We start from the raw sequence: 21,979 nt of genomic DNA, 5'->3' as shown, positions 1-21,979 counted from the left end.
AAAAATTAAAGTGGAAGATACAAAGAAAATATGAAATGTTAATTAAGTGTATCATGAGAGATGAATCTAGAACATCATTGTCCTGTGCTTGATCTTTAAGCTGTTTACGGATAAAACATGTATATAATATGTAGGGTTATTATTTTTTAATCAGCCGATAATGACAAAATGCCAAATGGCTCTGAGGCTAATCATATTATTTCTTAATCTCTTTTCTCAACACTAATGTACTTGTATCATAAAATCCACAAAGTATTTGCTCGTATTTAAACTGTCAAATTTCAAAGTTATACAAGTAAACCCGTTATTAGATGGATCTCAATCCTCCTTGTGATATGTAGTTCTATGTACAAACAAAAATATTGTAACCAAAAATTGCTCATATATATATATATACCTCGCAATTCATATGAAGTAATAATAATTCAAATATCAACTTATTCATATGTTTAAGTTATTCGACAAAAACAATACTTTCCGTAGGATTGAAAGATCCATTTCCAAAACCAGTTGAATGGTTTTCAGTCGGGTATTAATAATTTGAGAACTTTGATCCTTATCTCATTCTTAGAAAAACTTATATCCTCTTATTCAGGAAAAACTCAAGATACAAGCACTTATTGGAATATTACATAAGGTTTTGATACACTATCATGGCTTCTCCTATATTTAATTACGGGTATACAATGGATATGCAAAGTTCATTCTGTTTCAGCCAAATAGTGACCAGTATCGGACCAGAATGGCAGAAATTGGACGAAAAATGCCAAATCCGTAGTATCGGACCAGTATCGAATCGGTCAAGGCCGATACCGATACCTATCGGCCGATACTTCCTTCTATGCAAAGAAGTCGATATGTTAATGGAAACAGAGCATGTGGTTCAATCATCTCAGCACCTCTCTAGAAATAGAATATGGTCAAGTGCTCTCCACTCGCATGCCATGACCACCTTCGGAAAAGAATGTCACGGTATGGCACGCAAACTTGCTTGGTCATGGCACGCAGTCGTGTGACCACTATTAATAGTTTTCTTTTTACAACTTTTTAACATTCTTTCTGTTTTTTTTTTCCTTGGAACATTTAAATTTCGAAAAAGTAGTTAAATGTGACTAACTGAGCAGTCACGGCACGTGTGGTCCTGATATGACTAAAGTATCGTGACTATTTTGATAATCTTGGCCACGACACGGCTTGTGAAAACTTAACTTGATTACAGCATGACACATGATCTAAACAACAGCACGTCATGTGATCCAAGCCACGGCACAACATGACAGCACAAACTTTTATCATAGGCATAGGGACGCAAATTGCAACAAAAATATCCAAATTTTATTAACTTCCTCCCAAAGAATAAAACATGCATGCTTGCGTGCACTTATTGAACTATTACATAGAATTGGAATAAAGTATTTTGTATGTTCCCATCAACAGCATATATAGTACTCTGTGGCTCTCACGAATGGTAATATTCTCAGTTGAAGGTAATGGAGTACACTGGCGATTGGTCAGGATTGAACAGCCCCCAGTTCTGCTCTATACCTGCCGACTTCTCATTTTCATTAAACATTGCAAAGATGTAAGTCTCCAAGGCTGTTGATCTCTTAGGCGTGCCTTTACCAACATGATTAATCAAATTCTGGTTGTATGTCTGTGCATTACCCATAGTTGTGCCGGTCCCACCAGCAGATGGCCAGCCACTCTCTGAAATAACAAGACCAACATTTGATCCTCCAACCTTCTCCATTGCCGAGTAAAGCGCATCCACCTGTGCATCAAAGAGATTCTGATAATTGTTTGATCCGTCTGTCACCACGGTGCCAGGTGCGGTGAACAATGCATAGTCAAGCCTGATCTGTCCTGTGTTGCTGGCATAACTCAAGTAGGGGTGTATATTTGCCAGGAGGGGGGCATTTATTGATGCAAGGTACTGAACTATGGATGACATGTATGAAGCATCCGAAGAGAATGCACCCGCTGAAGGAGGGTACGAGGTACCCACTACACCAAAGGAGACCGAAGTCGAGACCTGGATTGAGCTAAGGCCGGCAGAGGAGAGCGAGTTGTATATGTTCTGCATTGCTGGGAGGATATTTGACACGTCACCACCACTTACCTCATTGCCTACTGCAATGTATCTGTTAAAGGAACATCAATTTTATTGTGATTTGTGTTATGTTACAAGCAAATAAGTTATATGAATTGTTGGCTAATATTAAATACTAATAAGAGTGAGGCTATATAGTGATATCCATAGCACAGATTGGTCCATACTATGGATCAATATGTTCAATTTCAAACATAATCTTCATACAAAAATGTACTTGCAGACCAAATTTGAAATATTTTTTAGAATTTTTTTTACTTTTTTTATAGATATAAAATCACTACTTTTTATTGGTCTAGAATTTTTAGATCAAGTGATTTTCTACCTTTCTAAAAAAATAGTAAATTTTGATATACAACTAAATTTTCAAATGGAGATCATATTATGAATAGTTCAGATTGACTCTTTGATCTTTCAAAACAGAGAAATTGATCCCTAGTATAGACAAGCCGTGCCACGCAAGTAGTACCATAGCCTCACTCTTACTAATAATATATCCTGGGGAGTAAATTTTAGGATTTTCTTCTAGGATTTTGCACTGAACTTGTAGTAAAAAAATTCAGATCATTATTTCGAATGGAAAAAAAATACTCAGATCCGTACTTGAAAGAGACATCAGGGTAGGGTTTGACATTGTTCTTCACCCAGGTGTCAGCTGCTGAAGGACTCGAAGCTTCAGAGAGGTCGACACCCATGATGAGATTGATATTAGTGCCTTTGAGTGCAGTCAGAGTGGCACTGTCGGCGCCATATATACGCATTCCAGTGATGCCATTGGACTGGTACAGCTTCACCACATCAGCTTGTGAAGGAAGGTTGTTACCATTCAACCCGTAGCATACGCCTATTGATTGCGCACCTGCCAAAGGAAGACATACATACGTACTTTTCAATAGGTTTCTTATTACATGCATACATTAATTTATTGGCTTGGTGGACCAACTGTGGTAATTGAGGAATTAAAGGATCTGTTTGGTTGATTCTTAAAACTAAAATGGACATTCACGTGTGATGTACAAGGATTTGGAATACCTAGCTAGCAACCGATTCCATAGGCATTAAGTGTCTTAAAGGCTAAAGCTTTCTACAACCTAAATATTCAATCAATAAGAGCTATCTTATGATGGTATATGCTCTCTAGCAAGTTTAAACAGAACAAGATGTTTATTGTGTGTGTGAACAAAAGAGATAGAAAGAAAGGAGAGATACTTCTGGGGTAGCTAGCAAGGATGCTAACAAGCAAAGTGAGTACTGCCACCATGGAAAGAGCATTGGATCTATGTGCCATGGAGAAGATGCAATAAGCTTACTCTTATTCAACTATTTTAGTTTCTTAAAAGGGAAATCAGTTCGAAACTTGTCATGGATGATCATGCATATGAACTCCTTATATGGACAACGCCAGAAAGAGAAAAAATAATTTATTCTATATCCATATATTTCATGCTTGACTAATAGAGTTCAAGTCAATTCTTAGTTAGCACGTCCAGCGCCAATTAAGGTTTGGAAGCATTGTCAATTTGCAATCTCCAGCTGTCTCATGGATCCTCTACAAACTATAGTTTCCTGTAACCTCGGTCTCACTTCATTAAATTTTGTTTGCACTAGATGATTACAATTCTGATGATGGAGCCATCTCAGTTCAATGCTACATCAGACCACTTTAAGTTAATGCTACATTGATGAAGATTTCGACACACACATATATATATATGATGGGGTCAAATAACAGAGTATCAATTTTGAAGATGTCATAGTTTATATATAATAATTATGTGTACATTTTCTTTTTTCATGATAAAAGCATATTTATCCAAATAACAAAAAGGCAGGGCAGTGGCAACACCTAAGTTCAATCTATCTATTGTTCATCAAGTTTTTTCAAATATTTAGGTTGATATACATTACAATTTGTTCATGATCATACATGATCTAGTACAGAAGAACAACTACCGGTCTACCCCGTATATCGCGGTGAAATTAATGAGAAAATGCAAAATTAATCAAAATCTAGACGACAACCTCCTACATATATACAAGTGAGGTCAATCCCTGTGCCAAACTTTTATTATTCCGTCCAAACCTACTGAGACGAGGAATGAGGAAGGAAAATAGAAAGTATATCATAATATTATATAAGTCTTCAACTTGGAAGTGATGGCAGGGGCATAATAAATTTAAAGATGACATGAAGAGAAATTCTTTATATCTGTCCCGTTGCCTATTAACAGTAAAATGTTGTAGAGATTGTACCAATAACTCCGTTTTACAGGTCAATTCCTGTGCCTAACTTCCATTAGACCTCACCAAAGTCACCTAGACTAGTAACAATCAGATAACAAACTTCATGTTGCAAGAGGAAAGGGCATAATTAATTGATGATATATATTGACAATACCATGTTAATTATTAGGAGCTATATTCAATTGGTGATTTAATTATGTTGGTGAATTAATAATACATAGACATTATAGGTGGTACAGCTCCACATTTAGATGCAATTAATGGGAATTTTAATTTTTTGGAGGTTAATTAAGTTCTACATTAATTCCATGTATAGAAATTTGATATGCACAATATGACATCTGTATGCAAAGGCCCAACTACCAGTCTAACCCATATCTATCACGGGTGGACCTTAATTTTGTGACTCCTGTATAGTTGACCTTAGGTTTGTCTACTTTATCTCCATAATGGACCACTTGTATAGTATATGTAGATGATGGAATTCCATACATCAAAACAAACTTGTCTGCTACATGGATCAATCAAAAATTTAAGATTTTTGCCTGTTTTTGACCACCGAATTAGAAATTGACCTCGTGCAAAAAGGGCAAAAAGGGTATAGTTTGAGAGGGTTGTCAAAAATACAGTAAACTAAAGGAAAAAATGCAAGTCGGACAGACATAAAATCAGCAAGAATAAATGCAATTAGACTCGAACAAGAATGTAATAATTTTGGGGCATATAAATAATCTTCATTCTTATTCTTAATTATATTAAGTATGTAGATGTCCTGAGCCAACAGTTTTAATTAAAATATGAAATTTTGGATTGAATATCATCTCTCTCATCAAATATGTCTATTCTATATGTAAATGTTTTTGATGTTTTTTACATGTAAAGGTTTAAATTTATTTATACACGTACTCACCACATGCAATTTGTATCATCTTTCTGATTGGTCCTGATTTCTTTCTATTTTTTATATCATTTAAGGAATATTATTTGTCATTTTATATGTCAAAATATATCAAATTAATATATATGTCATTTTAAAAAAAATATGTACGTGTAGATATCTTTTAATATGTCATTTAAGAAATACTATTTGTTATTTAGTCTAATTCTTTTTATAAAAATATTTCATTTTATATGAGATTTGTTTTGTTATCTTATAATGTCTTCGTTCCAATGAATAGGTACAATACTAATTAAATATTGTGTATGCTATCTATGTGAATGACAATTACATAAAATATTCATACCAATATTACTAGACTATCAGAGATGAAGAAGAATGTCACATGTATTGAAGATTTCAGCCAAAAATTATTTTATTGATTAATGATTTGGTCTTATATAGAGCCTTACAAAGCACTATTACAAATAACCCCTAGACTATTGATTAATGGCCTATTTACCGATAGGCCCCCCAAAACTATTCTAATACAATAAACGATAAACATACATAAATCTCAACACTCCCCCTCAAGATGAGCAAAAGATATCCATCAAGCCCGTCTTGTCACAAAACCTATTTAGATCTATTGAGCTAAGTCATTTGGTGAGGCAGTCAGATACTTGATCTCCAGTAGCTACATGACTCAGCTCCAATAGTCCACTTTCTAGCTTTTCCTTTATGAAAAACCTATCGATCTCGACATGCTTGGTTCTATCATGCTGCACAGGATTGTTGGCAATGTTGATCGCTGACTTGCTATCGCACCACAATTTCATTTTAGCTCCATGATTCACCTTGAGCTCTTCCAACAATCTTTTCAGCCACACCATCTCTGCAACTCCCAATGCCATAGCCCTGTACTCGGCTTCTGCTGTTGATCTCGCAACAACTGGCTGCTTCTTGCTCTTCCAAGAGACCAAGTTGCCCCCTACGAACATGCAATAGCCAACTGTTGACCTCCTATCATCTTGGCAACTGGCCCAGTCAGAGTCACAATAGCCCTCAATGTTCATGTACCCATTCTGCCTGAAAATCAAACCCTTCCTCGGTGCACTCTTCAGGTACCTCATAATGTGATACACTGTGTCCATATGGCCCTTCCTAGGGTCATGCATGTAGCGGCTCACTACGTTCACTGCAAATGAGATATCGGGACGAGTATGTGTTAAATAGATCAATCTACCTACCACTCTCTGGTATCTCTCACGATCAACCTGTTCTCCTACCTCTGCACTTATCTTGGCCTTCACATCAATTGGAGAAACTGCAGGCCTGCACCCCAACATGCATGTCTCTGTAAGCAAGTCTAGAACATAGTTCCTTTGGGATAGAACAATCCCTCTGCTTCGCGAGCCACCTCAATCCCAAGAAAGTACCTAAGCTGTCCCAAATCCTTCACCTCGAATTCCTTCCCTAATTTTGCTTTCAACTGTGCAATTTTCCCCTCATCATCCCCGGTAATGATCATATCATCAACATACACAGCCAGCAAAGTAATGTGACCACCATGTTATCGAGAAAACACCGTGTGGTCAGCATTGATTTGCTGATAGCCTATGCCTACCATAGCCTTCCTGAACCTATCAAACCAGGCCCGAGGAGATTGCATCAACCCATAGAGCGACTTCTTGAGCCTGCACACCTTACCCAGTGTCTGGTTTGTGCCAAACCCTGGTGGAACCTCCATGTACACCTCCTCCAACAAATCACCATGAAGAAAGGTATTCTTCACATCGAGTTGGTGTAACTGTCATCCCTCATTCACTGCCATGGAAACCAGTGTCCTCACTGTGCTCATCTTCGCCACGAGTGCAAAGGTCTCATCATAATCAATGCCATAGGTCTGACTGTACCCCTTCGCTACCAGCCGAGCCTTGTAGCGCTCAATCAGACCATCTGGATTCTGTTTTACTGTGAAGACCCACTTGCATCCAACAACCTTCTTGCCTGGTGGTAGTGACACAAGTTCCCAGGTTTTGTTCTTGCAAAGGGCACTGAGCTCTTCTAGCATGGCTGCTTTCCACTTCGGATCTCCTTTAGCAACCTGCCAACACTTAGGGATAGAGACAGTGTCTAATGATGCAATGAATGCTCTATGTACCGGTGATATGTGTGAGTAAGAGACAAACTGAGCAATCTCATGCAGAAAACCATATCGGTCAGGAGGAATGCCCGCATTCTCGCGAGGAGTCCTTCTTACTGAAAGAGGAGTGGGAGGAGTAGAGAGAGGAATCATAGCACCTGTGTATTCTGAGTCTGAGGTGGATGGTGTAAGTGTCTCAGGAGTCGGATTAGACAGGGACAAGGGACTTGGCATAGGTGGCACTGTAGGCACGGCTCCCTCACTCTATTTATTTCTTCTCACATACACCTCACGATATCTCGACTCCCCCTGAGCCTGAGTTCTACCACCTTCGGGCTCATTCCTCTCAACTTCCGGCTCACCCACAGCCGAATCCTCCCTTTGCGGCTCAACCCTGGCCGAATCCTCCTTTTCCGGCTCAACCCTAGCCGAATCCTCCTTTTTCGGCTCAATCCTAGTCGAATCCATCAGTGGGCAAGGAATACCACTCGCACTCACCATCCTCCTCTCACCATCACTACTACTCTCCCCCTCTCGCCTCATACATCCTGTATCGAGTGAGTCTCCAAAGGGTGATGTAGTCTCTGAGGAGTAGTAAGGTTCGAGCTCACGAAATGTAACATCCATACTCACAAACAATCTCCTCTTTACTTGACTCCAGCACACATAACCCTTTTGAGTACCAAAGTAACCCACAAAGATGCATTTCACCGCTCTAGGATCCAACTTTCCCACTGTTAGTCTGTTGTCTTTCACAAAGCACACACAGCCAAATACCTTTGGAGAAATAATACCCCCATTATCTCCTTTCAACATCACACACGGAGTCTACCAGTCCAACACTCTAGATGGCATTCTGTTGATCAATTGTGCGGCTGTCATGACTGCTTGTCCCCACAAATGTTTCGGAACATTCATAGAGATCATCATGCACCGGGCTACCTCCAACAAGTGTCTATTCTTCCTCTCTGCCACTCCATTTTGTGCTGGTGTGTAAGGGCACGTGGTCTGATGATGTATCCCATGAACTGACAAATACTCCTTGAATGCCTTGTTTGTATATTTGGTCCCATTATCGGATCTCAATGCCTTCACCACAGCACCAAATTGAGTCTAAGCTACCTTATGGAAATCCTTGAAGCAAGCAAGTACATCATTCTTGTTCTTCATCAAGTACAACCATGTGACACAAGAATAACAATCGATGAAAGTCACAAAAAATCTATACCCATTCATCAAAGTTGTTGAGCAAGGCCCCCACACATCCGAGTGTACCAGATCAAAGGCATGAGAACTCCTACTTCCTGAGCTTACATACGAACTCCTTGTATGCTTTTCAAACTCACATCCATCACACACAAGTTTCTGTTTGTTAGCTTTCTCATACTTTGATGGAAATAAATATTCCAGTAGGCTGAAGGAAGAGTGTCCCATCCGCCGATGAATAAGAAGCAACTCATCCTCCACACTCACCCCAGATCCTCCTGCCTCCACTCTATCGACCACAGATGCCAGCGTTGTGTCCATACATTTTCTATCCATGTACCACAACTCATCACGCCATGTGCTAGTTCCAAGTATTCGACCTGTCCCCTTCTCCTGAAAGACCATCTTCGGAATATCAAAGGTCACAATGCATTTATGCTCAAGAATAATAGCACTAATGGACACCAGGTTTACGGGAAATGAAGGAGCATGCAACACATTTGTCAGAGTCACTGAATCGGTACATCTCACAGTACCCTTACCAACCACGGGCTGGACAGTACCATCGGCTGTCTCAATGCTATTTGGGACTGCTAGGCGAGTATAGGAAGAAAACTCCCTAACAACACCAGTCACATGGCGAGATGCACCATAGTCTACTATCCAAACTGGTGATCTAGTAGTGGGTTTAGAGGCAAGAGCAAGTGTGTCAGCGACCACACTCTTCCCTTCACTTGCTCCTCTTTGCCTCTCCTGACTATCTCCATGATCAAATCCTCCTCGGATAATCTCACAATAGCTTCTTTCTCTTCCTTTGCAACCATCAGATTTGCCTGGTTGCCTCCTCTTCCACCTCTTCGGCCCCCACAACCGCGTTCACAGTTCCCAGACTGCCCCCTACCACCTGCATCTCTCTCATTTGGTGACTTAGGGAAAACCTTGATCAGATGACCTGTTTCCCCGCAGTTGTAACACCTACGAGTCCCCCCCTGGGCACCTGTCATACCTGATCTCGAGGCAGCCAAAGCTGATTGCGCACCTGGAGGTCCACTTGGCTCAGCATGCATCCTTATGCGACTCTCCTCCTGCATCATCTCAGCAATGGCATCATCATGAGGTGCCAAGGTATTGGTCGAGACAGATCACACACGATTCCTTTCCTTTCTTGATCCGATCACTCGTATCTCTCGTAAAGACCCGATCGTGCTCCCTCAAGACCTGGATCCACCTCATCTCCTCATCTCCCCATCTCCCCCCCTCTTCTTCTTCTTCTTGACCCGATCTTGATCTATCTCATCAAGATTTGAGTTCAAAAAACCCGATCAAACCTCAATCCAAACCCGCTTCTCGGGTACCGTGGGGTAGAGGCCCCCCACGCCGGCTAATTAACACAAAGAGGCCATCTTTGGTGGCCGGCCAACTCTAGAAGAAGAGAAGACCGAGCGGCGGAAGAGAAGATAGGAGCGAGGTGGTACTGTAGCGTCCCGGTACTGTACCTTCGTCGGTTAGTGTAGCGGTGCGGTACTGTAGCAGCTAGGGTTAGGTTTAGGTTTTTTTAAGGCTCTGATACCATGAAGATTTCAGCCAAAAATTACTTTATTGATTAATGATTTGGGCTTATATAGAGTCTTACAAAGCACTATTACAAATAACCCCTAGACTATTGATTAATGGACTATTTACCGATAGGCCCCCCAAAACTATTCTAATACAATAAACGATAAACATACATAAATCTCAACATGTACTATTGCAACGGAAGCAAAAGAAAAATAACTAATATTGTAAATGAAATAATTGTTCATCTAATATCCATATATATAAGAACATACTGATTCCTTAGAAAGAATATTATAGAATGGGCATTGGACATGCATGCCATACTGACTACATAATAAGTAGCATTTACTTTGTGCCAACATTCCATTAGAAGAATATTGGATCCATTGTTTGCTTAATCAAAGAAATAATTGTTGAATTTTACTGGAAATGATGAATAAAAGAGAAATTGATGTTGTTAGTATACATGATATTTGCAACCTCTTTACAAGCCTATTTATATGCCCCACCAAACTAACCGTTGCCTATCTCACTAGCTGCTGCCCAGTACAACAACTGCTCTATTTCCAAAAAAAAAAAAGAAGGTAAATTGTAGCCTTTCTGCTGAAACTAGGCTCATTGCTATTTCTGTTACAAGGTAGGGTTATTATTTTTTAATTAGCCGATAATGACAAAATGCCTAATGGCTCTGAGGCTAATCATATTATTTCTTAATCTCTTTTCTCAACACTAATGTACTTGTATCTTTTTGTTGTGAGGATTTGGATTATTAATAATAGATTAAGTTTATAATATAAAATATTGAAATCTGTCCAAAAAGTTTTTAAAAAAAATAGGATAATATTGGTAGGAAAGTTTTTTTTCTTTTAAGGTTGTCAACAATTTTCAGCAACAAATTATGTGTAGGAATGTTATAAGTGCTAGTCTAATAAAATAATCTGTTTTCTATTAAATTTCATATTTTATTAAACAGTACCATTAAATATGTTATTGCACATTAAAATCATTTTGTGAAAAATTAAAAAGTTACATCAAATTTTATTATTTGTTATATTTATAATATCCACAAAGTATTTGCTCATATTTAAATTGTCAAATTTCAAAGTAACACAAGTAAACACGTTAGTGGATGATCTCAAATCCTCTTTGTGATATGTAGTTCTACGTAAAAATAAAAATATCGCAGCCCAAAATTGCTCATATATATATATATATATATATACCTCGCAATTCATATGAAGTAATAATAATTGAAATATCAACTTTATTCATAATCATAGGTTTAGTTTATTCGGCAAAAACAGTACTTTCCGTAGGGATTGAGAGATACAGCTCCAAAACCAGTTGAATGGTTTTCAGTCGGGTATTATTAATTTGAGAACTTTGATCCTTGTCTCATTCTTAGAAAAACTTATATCCTCTTATTCAGGAAAAACTCAAGATACAAGCACTTATTGGAATATTACATAAGGTTTTGATACACTATTACGGCTTCTCCTATATTTAATTACAGCTACACAATGGATGTGCAAAGTTCATTCTGTTTCAGCCGAATAGTGACCAGTATCGGACCAGAATGGCAGAAATTGGACGAAAAATGTCGAATCCGTAGTATCGGACCAGTATCGGATCGGTCAAGGCCGATACCAATACCTATCGGCCGATACTTCCTTCTATGCAAAGAAATCGATATGTTAATGGAAACAAAGCATATGGTTCAATCATCTCAGCACCTCTCTAGAAATAGAATATGATCAAGTGCTCTCCACTCGCATGCCATGACCACTTTCGGAAAAGAATGTCACGGTACGGCACGCAAACTTGCTTGGTCATGGCACGCAGTCGTGTGACCACTATTAATAGTTTTCTTTTTACAACTTTTTAATATTTTTTCTGTTTTTTTTTTTCCTTGGAACATTTAAATTTCGAAAAAGTAGTTAAATGTGACTAACTGAGCAGTCGCGACACGTGTGGTCATGATATGACTAAAGTATCGTGACTATTTTGATAATCTTGGCCACGACACGGCTTGTGAAAACTTAACTTGATCACAGCATGACACATGATCCAAAACCAGTTGAATGGTTTTCAGTCGGGTATTATTAATTTGAGAACTTTGATCCTTGTCTCATTCTTAGAAAAACTTATATCCTCTTATTCAGTAAAAACTCAACATACAAGCACTTATTGGAATATTACATAACGTTTTGATACACTACTACTTAGGCGTGCCTGATGATAACATAGTTATTGTATTTATTTTGGTGAATCATAATCCTCTCACTTGAAGTTAATAGAATACACTGGCTGTTTGTTAGGATAGAACAGGCCCCAGTTCTGCTCTACTCCCGCCGCCTTCTGATTTTCATTAAACATTGCAAAGATGTAAGTATCCAAGGCTGTTGGTCTCTTAGGTGTTCCTTTAGCGACATGATTAATCAAATTCTCGTTGTATGTGTGTGCATTTCTTATTGTCCCGCCAGTTCCACCAGCTGATGGCCAACCACTCTCTGAAATAACAAGACCAACTCTTGATCCTTTAACTTTTGATCCTCCAACCTTCTCCATTGCCGAGTAAAGCGCATCCACCATTGCATCAAAGAGATTCTGATACTTGTTCGACCCATCTGTCACCACGGTGCCAGACGAGGTGAACAATGCATAGTCAAGGCTGATCTGTGCTGTGTTGCTGGCATAAGCGAAGTATGGGTATACATTTGCCAGGAGGGGTGAATTTATTGAAGCAAGGTACTGTACTATTGATGTCATGTATGAAGCATCCGAAGAGAATGCACCCGCTGAAGGAGGGTATGAGGTACCCAATACACCAATCGAGACCGAAGTCGAGACCTTGATTGAGTTTTGAAGGCCGGCAGAGGATAGCGCACTGTAGATGTTTTTCATTGCTGGGAGGATTTTTGAGACGTTGCTACCGCTAATCTCGTTGCCTACTGCAATGTATCTGTTGAAGGAACATTACATATATTAACATTTGTGTTATTTTACGAGCAATGAAGTGATGAACAAATATTTTTTTATGAATTTTTAGCTAATATTAATTACTAATAAAATATTCTGAGATCTAAATTTTAGGATTTTCTTCTAGGATTTGTACTGAACTTGTAGTAAAATACTCATATCATTAATTTTGAATGGAAAAAAAAATACTCAGATACGTACTTGAAAGAGACATCAGGGTAATAGGGTTTGACATTGTTGTTCACCCAGGTGGAAGCAGCTGAAGAGCATGAAGCATCAGAGAGGCCGACATCCATGATGAGATTGATTTTGGTGCCTTTGAGTGCATTCAGAGTGGCACTGTCGGCGTTGTATATACGCATTCCAGTGATACCATAGGACTGGTACATCTTTACCACATCAGATTTCGATGGAAGGTTGTTACCAAGCATCCCATAGCATACACCTATCGATTGCGCACCTGCAGAAGTATGACGTATTTATGTAATTTTCAGTAGGTTGTTTTCAAGCCATGCATTGTAATGATTCTATAGTCTATATGGGACAAGCTGTGATAACTGAGCAAATTAAAGGATCTGTTTGGTTGATTCTTGAAATTTAAATGGACATTCACGTGTTATGTACATTGATTTGTAATACCTAGCTAGTAACCGATGCTATAGATATATATTTTCATAAAGGTCATATTGTTTTCCAAAATCTAACTATGTAATCAATAATCTATCGATGATATACGCTCTCTAGCAAGTTCAAATGGCACAATAAGTTTGTGTGTGTGTGAGAGAGAGTGTGTGTGTGTGTGTGTGTGAGCAAGATAGAAAGAAAGAAAGAGGAGAGAGACTTCTGGGGTAGCTAGCAAGGATGCTAACAATCAATGCGAGTACCGCCACCATGGAAAGAGCATCTGATCTATGTGCCATGGAGAAGATACAATAAGCTCACTCTTGTTCAATTATTTCAATTTCCTACCTTGTTATGGATAATCGATTCGTACGAACTCCTTATATAGACAACCCCGGAAAGAGCAAGAATAATTTCTTCTTTATCCATATATTTCAATGCTTGACTAAAAGTCTAAAAGAGTACAGGACAATTGTTAGTTAGCATTGTCTTTTTTTTTTTTTTTGAAAATGCTGACAGTGGCTGTCGTTAGTTAGCATTGTCAATTTGCAATTTTCCAACGGTCCCATGGATCCTCTGCAAACACTAGTTTCCTGCTGTAACCACGGTCTCACACTCTCTCACTTGATCAAAGATAATTACTATTTTCATGATGGAGCTGTTTTGGATTCTCGTTTCAATGCCTATCGGACTATATTTTGGATCCCAAGAGCCGCCTATAGCCGATTAGTTTATAAGCCTGATTAATTGGAGTGCTTTCTCTGAGATTAATCAGAAAATAGGTCATCTGGCAGGCCAATCAGACCGAATGAAACTGCTTAGGTTTTGTAAAACCATTTTATTTGACGACATGCAGGTAAGACACGAGCCAACTAACAGAGTTTATCACTTTAGAAGATGTCATAGTGTATATTTATTATAATTATGTGTACATTTTTTTTGTCATAAAAGCATATTATCCCATATAAGAAACAGGGCAGTTACATCACATTAGTTCAATCTATTTATTGTTCATCAATAAATAGAATATTAACACTAGCAACACTCAACAGAATATTAACACTAGACAATCTGTTATTCTTTTTCGGTTTCAGCTTACTTATGTGCATAGTATTGTAAATAAGCCTTTGATTTTCTTATCAATATATTGTTGGCAATGCCAACCTTCAAAAAAAAAACACTAGACAAATCTGATTAGAAAAAGGCTGGCAGCTGGCAAACAGATGTGTATTATGTCAAGTGGACTCTGAAACAGTGGCACATATACTCAATGATTGCTCATTTACTCGGGCATTGTATCAAGAATTGAAAGTCAGATTTAACACGAGACAGCCATCACTTGGGGCATTATTAAGCACCGTGTACTCTGAAAATGAGAGATCCCTGTTACTTATAGCACAGTGCACTTCTTTTTTCTTTTGCTTGGCTTAAGCTCATCATCATGAGCTACATTGTTTTTCCATTTTCTGTTACGGCACCCTGTAACAACCTTTTATCAATGAAATGGGAGCATGACTCCTATTTTTTCTCAAAAAAAAAAGTTCTGTTCCATATATTTATGTGTAAATGTATACATTACAATTTGTTGAAGGTCACTCTCATACATGTACAGGATCTAGTACAGAAGAACAACTACCAGTCTGCCTGCCTGGTATATCACAGTTAGATTTATCAGAAAATACAAAAACTAATTAAAATCTAGACGGCGACCTCCTACATATATACAAGCAAGGTCAATCCCTTTGCCTAACTTTTACTGTTCCTAACAAAGCCACCGAGACATGGAATGAAGAAGGAAAATAGAAAGTATCATATATGGCGCTTCTTCAACATGGAAGTGCTGGCAGGTGCATAATTGATCAAAAGATGATATGAAGAGAAATTTTTACATTTGTTCTTGTGCCTATTAGCAATAAATGTTTTAAAGATGCATATGGTATACACATGAGAATGGTAAACATAATTCCATTTCACAGGTCAATTCCTAGACTAAAAAAATTCAAATTACAAACTAGAAAGGGGCATAATTAATGGGTGATTATATTGTCGAGTAGAACTAGGGTGTTCTTAAGTTCACCCAACCCTTTGGTGAACTCAAGTCTAAAATCCATCAAATCGGTTTCAAATGATGAATCTGAACTATTGAAGCCCGCCTACTTTACGAGTGATGCGTCTACATCTGATAATTTTAAACATTCAAATTAATTTAATATAAAGTCAAGCAGTCAAAATTAGAAGGTTAATAAATTAATTTTAATACATTCATTTTTTGAACGTTTTTTGACCGCTTGTCTTTATACTAAATTAATTCAAATGTTTAAAATTTTCACATGTAGACACATTACTCGTAAGATAGGCGAGTTTCAACGGTTCGGATTCGTCATTTGAAGCCGATTTGATTGGTTTTAGACTTGAGTTCACCAAGGAGCTTGGTGAACTTAAGAACACCCTAGTTCTACTCTATATTGTCAATACAATGTTGTGAGGAATATTTACTTGGTGATATATGTTGGTGAATTAACAATACATACACAATTACACATTAATTACAGGTGGTACAGCTCCAAATTTAGATGCAATTAATGTGAGCAAAAATTCTACATCCCATTTCACATGTATAGAAACTTGATCTGCACGATATAACGTGTGTATGAAGAGGCCCAACTACCAGTCTAGCCCATCTATTACGAGTGGACCACAATTTTGTAATCCGTACTTGACCTTAGGCTTGTCTATTTTATATCCATAGTGTACCACTTGTAGTGTTGTCTATTTTATAACCATAGTGGATCACTTATAGTTAGAAGGTAGAACCCCTTCTCTAACATTCTCTCGTTGTTTTGCAGATATTCCATCCATAGAAACAAACTTGTATGTTAGGTCGATCGAGTCAAAATTCAAAAAATTTAATGGTTTTTGACCACCGAATTAGATATTAGGAAACAAGAATATGACGCACTATTTTATGGCTATAGACTTGACCTCGTGCAGAAGAATAATTATTTTAGTACTACAGTACCCGCACAGTACTCGTGCTACAGTATTCACACTTAGAGAAATAATGTATTCTGGTTCCCACTAATTATATAGTCTCAACTAATTATTATTTTAAAATCTGAGCAGCATCATTTCTCTAGTCTCCACTAATTATATAGTTTACCTTTTACAATCCTCGAACTCGTTCTCGATCGCATCAATCTTTCTCTAACAAAAAAAGTTTACTTCATAGAAATAAATACTTCAAAGCATAGATATAAATACTTTTAGTACTTAGATATTAATACTTTCAGTGTCATATGTAAAAAATACTTAGATATGTATATTTTCGTAGTTATAAATACTTTGATGCATGACTTATTATGATTATTCATTTTCGAGTTCTCCAATTATCCTCGCGTCACCCTTCCTCTAACAAAAATATTTCAATGTATAAGTATAAATAATTTCAATACCTAGATATTAATACTTTCAGTGTCATATGTAAAAAATGCTTGCAAATATAGGTATAAAGACTTGTACAGCGAAGTATAAATACTTGCGGGATGATGAGTCGAAAAGTACATCGATCATCATGGATTTCATTTGAAAGAAAAAATTACGTAGGTGTTAATAATTTGGAAAAAACATAAAATTGTGGAGATTTTGCAGCCCCTGCAAGAAGTTAATTTTCTTCATTTAATTTTCGGTGGTCCCCCCGCGGGTATAGTGTGGGTACAGTGCTGAGGGTACTATTATCTTCGTGCTACAGTACCCGCACAATAAATAATTGTTCACCTCATAGCTATAAATACTTCCGTATATATGTATAAATACTTATGTGCATAGATACACTAGTGGAGAACTTGGAATTAGTGTCGGCTGTTTATGGGTATTAGTGTCGGACATTAGGCAACACTAATCGGGCTGATACTAATACTTTGTAAATAGCCGACACTAAAAGTAAGGCATTAGTGTCCGCTATTTGTTAAATGGCCGACACTAATACTAACTTTTAGTGTCGGCTATTTATTAAAAAGCCGACACTAATAAGTATTAGTGTCGGCTATTTAATAAATGGCCGACACTAACACTTATTAGTGTCGGCTTTTTAATAAATAGCCCACACTAATTTTTTTTTTTTTTTTTAAATTTCAAAAATTCACTATAAATCATAGAAAATTCTAAAAATAAAAATTTTTGTTCTGGAATGCTCATATATTTTTGCTGAACTATATATAAAACAAAGATATCAAATAATTCATCATAATTTACAAATAACACTCACTAAATAAAATATCATCCAAATTGCTCATTTATTGTTATCATACAAACCCTAAAACAGAAAATACACAAAAGATACATAAAAGACCCTAAATAAAATATCATACAAACCCTAAAACAAAAAATACATAAAAGATACATAAAAGACCCTAAAAACTCTAAAATTATAAAGACTATATCAAAAGTCCATGAAGGAAGACTTGGATCGCGAATCTGAGCCTGCAAAATGGTGAAACAAATCTTAGATTGGTTTCTGATCCGGTTTTGTGCTGTGGAGTTCCTATCAAAATTTCAGCCCGATCCGACGGACGGATCAAAAGTTACGCCCCTTTTCGTGAAGCATGCACAGGACCATATTGCATTACATCTTCTGGTATTCGCCTAGAAGCAGCTCGGTTTGAGAAGATCATATCGGAGAGAAGCGTGAAGCGAAGTGAATGAGATGTTTTAAACCCTAGGCGTGCCTTTGAAAGAGGTGCGCGGGACTTAAAATGAAATTTTTTTAGCTTTAGTGTCGGCTGTTTATAAATAGGCGACACTAATAACTGAGAATTAGTGCCGGCTGTTTATAAAAAGGCGACACTAATGTATTAGTGTCGGCTGTTTATAAATAGGCGACACTAATATATTAGTGTCGGCTGTTTATAAATGGCCGACACTAATTGTTAAGTATTAGTGTCGGTTGTTTATAAACAGCCGATACTAATACATTAGTGTCGCCTTTTTATAAACAGCCGACACTAATTCTCAGTTATTAGTATCGCCTACATATAAATAGCCGACACTAATATTATTAGTGTCGGGTTTTTGTAAACGACCGATACTAAAGTATTAGTGTCGGTTTTTTAAGGCGACACTAATTGTATGTTCTCCACTAGTGATATTAATACTTCAAAAGAAAAAAAATTCGAATTGTGGATTTTTGCGATCCCCACAAAAAGTTATTTTTCCACATTTAATTTTTGATGGTCCCCTGTGACTACAGTGCAAGTACTGTACGTAGCGTAGATACTGTTATCAGCTTCCCGTGCAAGAAGAAGGGAATATACGGATAACAACAATACCCATACTGCCGTTTGTGGGGTTGTCAAACATACAGTAAACCTAAAAAAATACAAATATATATATGTAATTAGACTGAGAGCAAGAATTGTGTTTTTATCAAGCATATATATGTAATTAGGGATAATTAATTCCAGTGTGCTCATATAAATTTTTAAAAGAGTTAGGCTATGGTACACTGAAATCCGAACTAATTATTATATATATTTGATATGTTATTATTTGGGGCATATTGGCCCACGCTATGAATTCAAATCTTTGGTTTGAAAATCCTAACGGTCGATCCAAATCATTCAACATAATATTCATATGAATATGTACTTGTAAAGAATTTTTTTGCTATTTTTTTTAGATAGGTAGAAAATCACTTGATATGAAAATTCCGGACCACCGATCCAACAACAGTGATTTTTTTTCCCACCTAAACAAATAGTAAAAAATTCTAAAAAATGTAAATTTTAGTTAACAAGTACATATTAAAATAGAGACCATGTTGAACAGTTCGGATCGACTGTTAGAATTTCAAAACAAAAATATTGATCCGTAGTACGGACCAATCCGCGCTATGTATAGTAACATAGCCTCACTTTTTTTTTTTAAATATCCAATTTTTCCATAAAATCATCATACTAATATAATATTCAATATCTCCACAAGAGCCTTAATATTTTTTTCTTCTATCCTCTTTTATTTATTTAATCTTTTATTTCCAGTGTGCCAAATAGTAACATAGTTCTTCTTTCTTTTGATGAATCATAATCCTCTCACTTGAAGCTAATAGAGTATACCGGCTGTTTGCTTGGATAAAACAGGCCCCAGTTCTGTTCTACTCACGCTGGCTTCTGATTTTCATTAAACATTGCAAAGATGTAAGTCTCCAAAGCCGTCGGTTTCTTAGGCGTACCCTTACTGACATGATTAATCAAATTCTGATTGTATTTCTGCGCATTGCTTACTGTCACAGCGGTCCTGCCAGCTGATGGCCAACCGCTCTCAGAAATAACAATACCAACATTCGACCCGCCAACCTTCTCCATTGCTGAGTAAAGCGCATCCACCATTGCATCAAAAAGATTCTGGTACTTGTTCGACCCATCAGTCACCACGGTGCCAGGCGAGGTGAACAATGCATATTCAAGGCTGATCGATCCTTGGCTGTCGACATGACTGATGTAGGGGTATATATTTGCCAGGAGTGGTGCATTTATTGTTGCAAGGTACTGTACCACGGATGCCATATATGATGAGGCACTTGGAGAGAATGCACCATGTGAAGGAGGATACGAGGTACCCACTTCACCAAAGGAGATCGAAGTCGAGACCTTGATTGAGTTTTGAAGGCCGGCAGAGGAGAGTGCACTGTAGATGTTTTTCATTGCAGGGAGAATTTTTGAGACATCACTCCCGCTTACCTCGTTGCCTACTGCAATGTATCTGTTATGAGCGACAGGCACATATTAGTAATGATTGATATCGATCATGAAATATAGGAAATTGAGCATTGGTTATGCAGTTGTGGTTTTGTAAAGTTTAGTATTTAGCGTTCAAGTGATAGATTATCCTATATAGTGGAATTCCATCCATTAATTTTTTAGCAAACTGAATTGTTTCATGTTGCAAATTATCAAGCCAATGACCAATCCGTAAAATATTTTAGATTAATTATGCATTAATATAAGATACAGCTAATACAAATAATGTTACCGACTTGAAGCAATGGACATTCTTCATCACTCATGATGCAGCAGTGGAAGCGCTTGAAGCAATGGATGCGAGGTCGGAGTTGGCGACATCCATGATGAGCTTGATGTTGTTTAGAATTTTCGAAAATCACTGTTTTTCAGAGAATTCTAGACCATCAAAAACAGAGATTTTCAAAATTTCTAAAAAATAGTAAAAGATTTCCAAAAAATGTAAAATTTGATCTCCAAACACAATTTAATATGGATATCAACTTGAATGGATTGGATCGACATTTTGAACTTTAAAATCACAAAATATGAGTGTGAAGTAAAATACTCACTTTACTTCTAGAAGCATCATAGCCCATCTCCACATAAAATAATAATTAATGCACAAATTATCACCAATTGTATATCATAAAAAAATCACATATCTAGCATCTCATAAAATTTAACTCAAAATTTTCATTTCACAATTCACACCAAAACATTGCATTATTCCATATAACTTGAAATATAAGAACCGGATATATATATATATATATATATATATATATATATATATATATATATATATATATATATATATATATATATATATATATATAGCTGCTGGTAATCACAAATTTAACATTAAATTGTTGTTGGAGGTACGAAATTTGAGGACAACATATACAATATATATTCAAAATCTCTCAGCACTCACCAAATGCGTATCAGCGTATGTGCATAATACTTTTGTTGAAACACTACAACAAATTAGGCAATTAACGGCGCTAAGACGGTCGGCGCGATAGAAAACGCCGGTATATGTATTAGATCGGCCGGCGCTAGTACTTCGGCGCGATAGAGAGCGCCTGCTTAGGTTTTCGCGGCGCGAATGAAATCGCCGTCTAAATCGATCGCTGTAATTTGTCCGTCAATAAAAATTACCGGCGCCATAGGTACATGTCTCTAGCGTCGATCTAATTTGGGCGATCTCTTAATTAATATTTCTCTTCATCTAATTTGGGCGATCTGCAGTATATATCCATCTAATTTGAGCAATCTATTATCTCTCCATCTAATTTGGGCGATCTAATTCCAGCGCGATAGGTTCTCCGCAATATATATCCGCTTGTTTCATATATATTGGTTTTATTGCCAATCAAAGTACAATACTTATTCAACGAGATAAAAGGTAAAAGGTACTTTTGCTAGTAATTAAGTCAATTTCATTTCTAAACTATGCC

At 37.1% G+C, this 21,979-nt stretch overlaps 2 protein-coding genes and 1 pseudogene across 3 annotated transcripts in view; all 3 read right to left on the bottom strand.

Annotated features, from left to right (window-relative positions):
* Window positions 1-1,313: 1,313 nt before the first annotated feature.
* Window positions 1,314-3,465, bottom strand: LOC144554081 (glucan endo-1,3-beta-glucosidase-like). Its single transcript, XM_078302312.1, has 3 exons — window positions 3,320-3,465; window positions 2,714-2,969; window positions 1,314-2,141 (listed from the first exon to the last, which is right to left on the bottom strand). Exons 1-3 carry the CDS (start codon window positions 3,396-3,398, stop codon window positions 1,478-1,480), a joined length of 999 nt encoding a protein of 332 aa, XP_078158438.1. The 5' UTR covers window positions 3,399-3,465; the 3' UTR covers window positions 1,314-1,477.
* An 8,958-nt stretch (window positions 3,466-12,423) lies between these two features.
* Window positions 12,424-21,979, bottom strand: part of LOC144554076 (glucan endo-1,3-beta-glucosidase-like) — a 35,280-nt gene continuing 25,724 nt past the window's right edge. Inside the window, exons 1-3 of one of the 2 annotated variants that reach the window (XM_078302302.1) lie at window positions 13,964-14,096; window positions 13,324-13,582; window positions 12,424-13,105 (exon numbers count right to left, since the gene is read on the bottom strand). In XM_078302302.1, the coding sequence (XP_078158428.1) occupies window positions 12,424-13,105; window positions 13,324-13,582; window positions 13,964-14,042 (1,020 nt within the window). In that variant the 5' untranslated portion in view covers window positions 14,043-14,096. Of the gene's footprint in view, window positions 13,106-13,323; window positions 13,583-13,963; window positions 14,097-21,979 lie in introns of those variants that run through there. The other variant, XM_078302303.1, reaches the window with a different exon arrangement.
* On the bottom strand, window positions 19,674-21,108 carry LOC144554421 (glucan endo-1,3-beta-glucosidase pseudogene; annotated as a pseudogene).

This window comes from Carex rostrata, chromosome 5 (assembly GCF_964058835.1).
Source record: "Carex rostrata chromosome 5, lpCarRost1.2, whole genome shotgun sequence".
Classification (NCBI taxonomy): domain Eukaryota; kingdom Viridiplantae; phylum Streptophyta; class Magnoliopsida; order Poales; family Cyperaceae; genus Carex; species Carex rostrata.
This window is presented reverse-complemented; position numbering and strand designations above follow the sequence as displayed.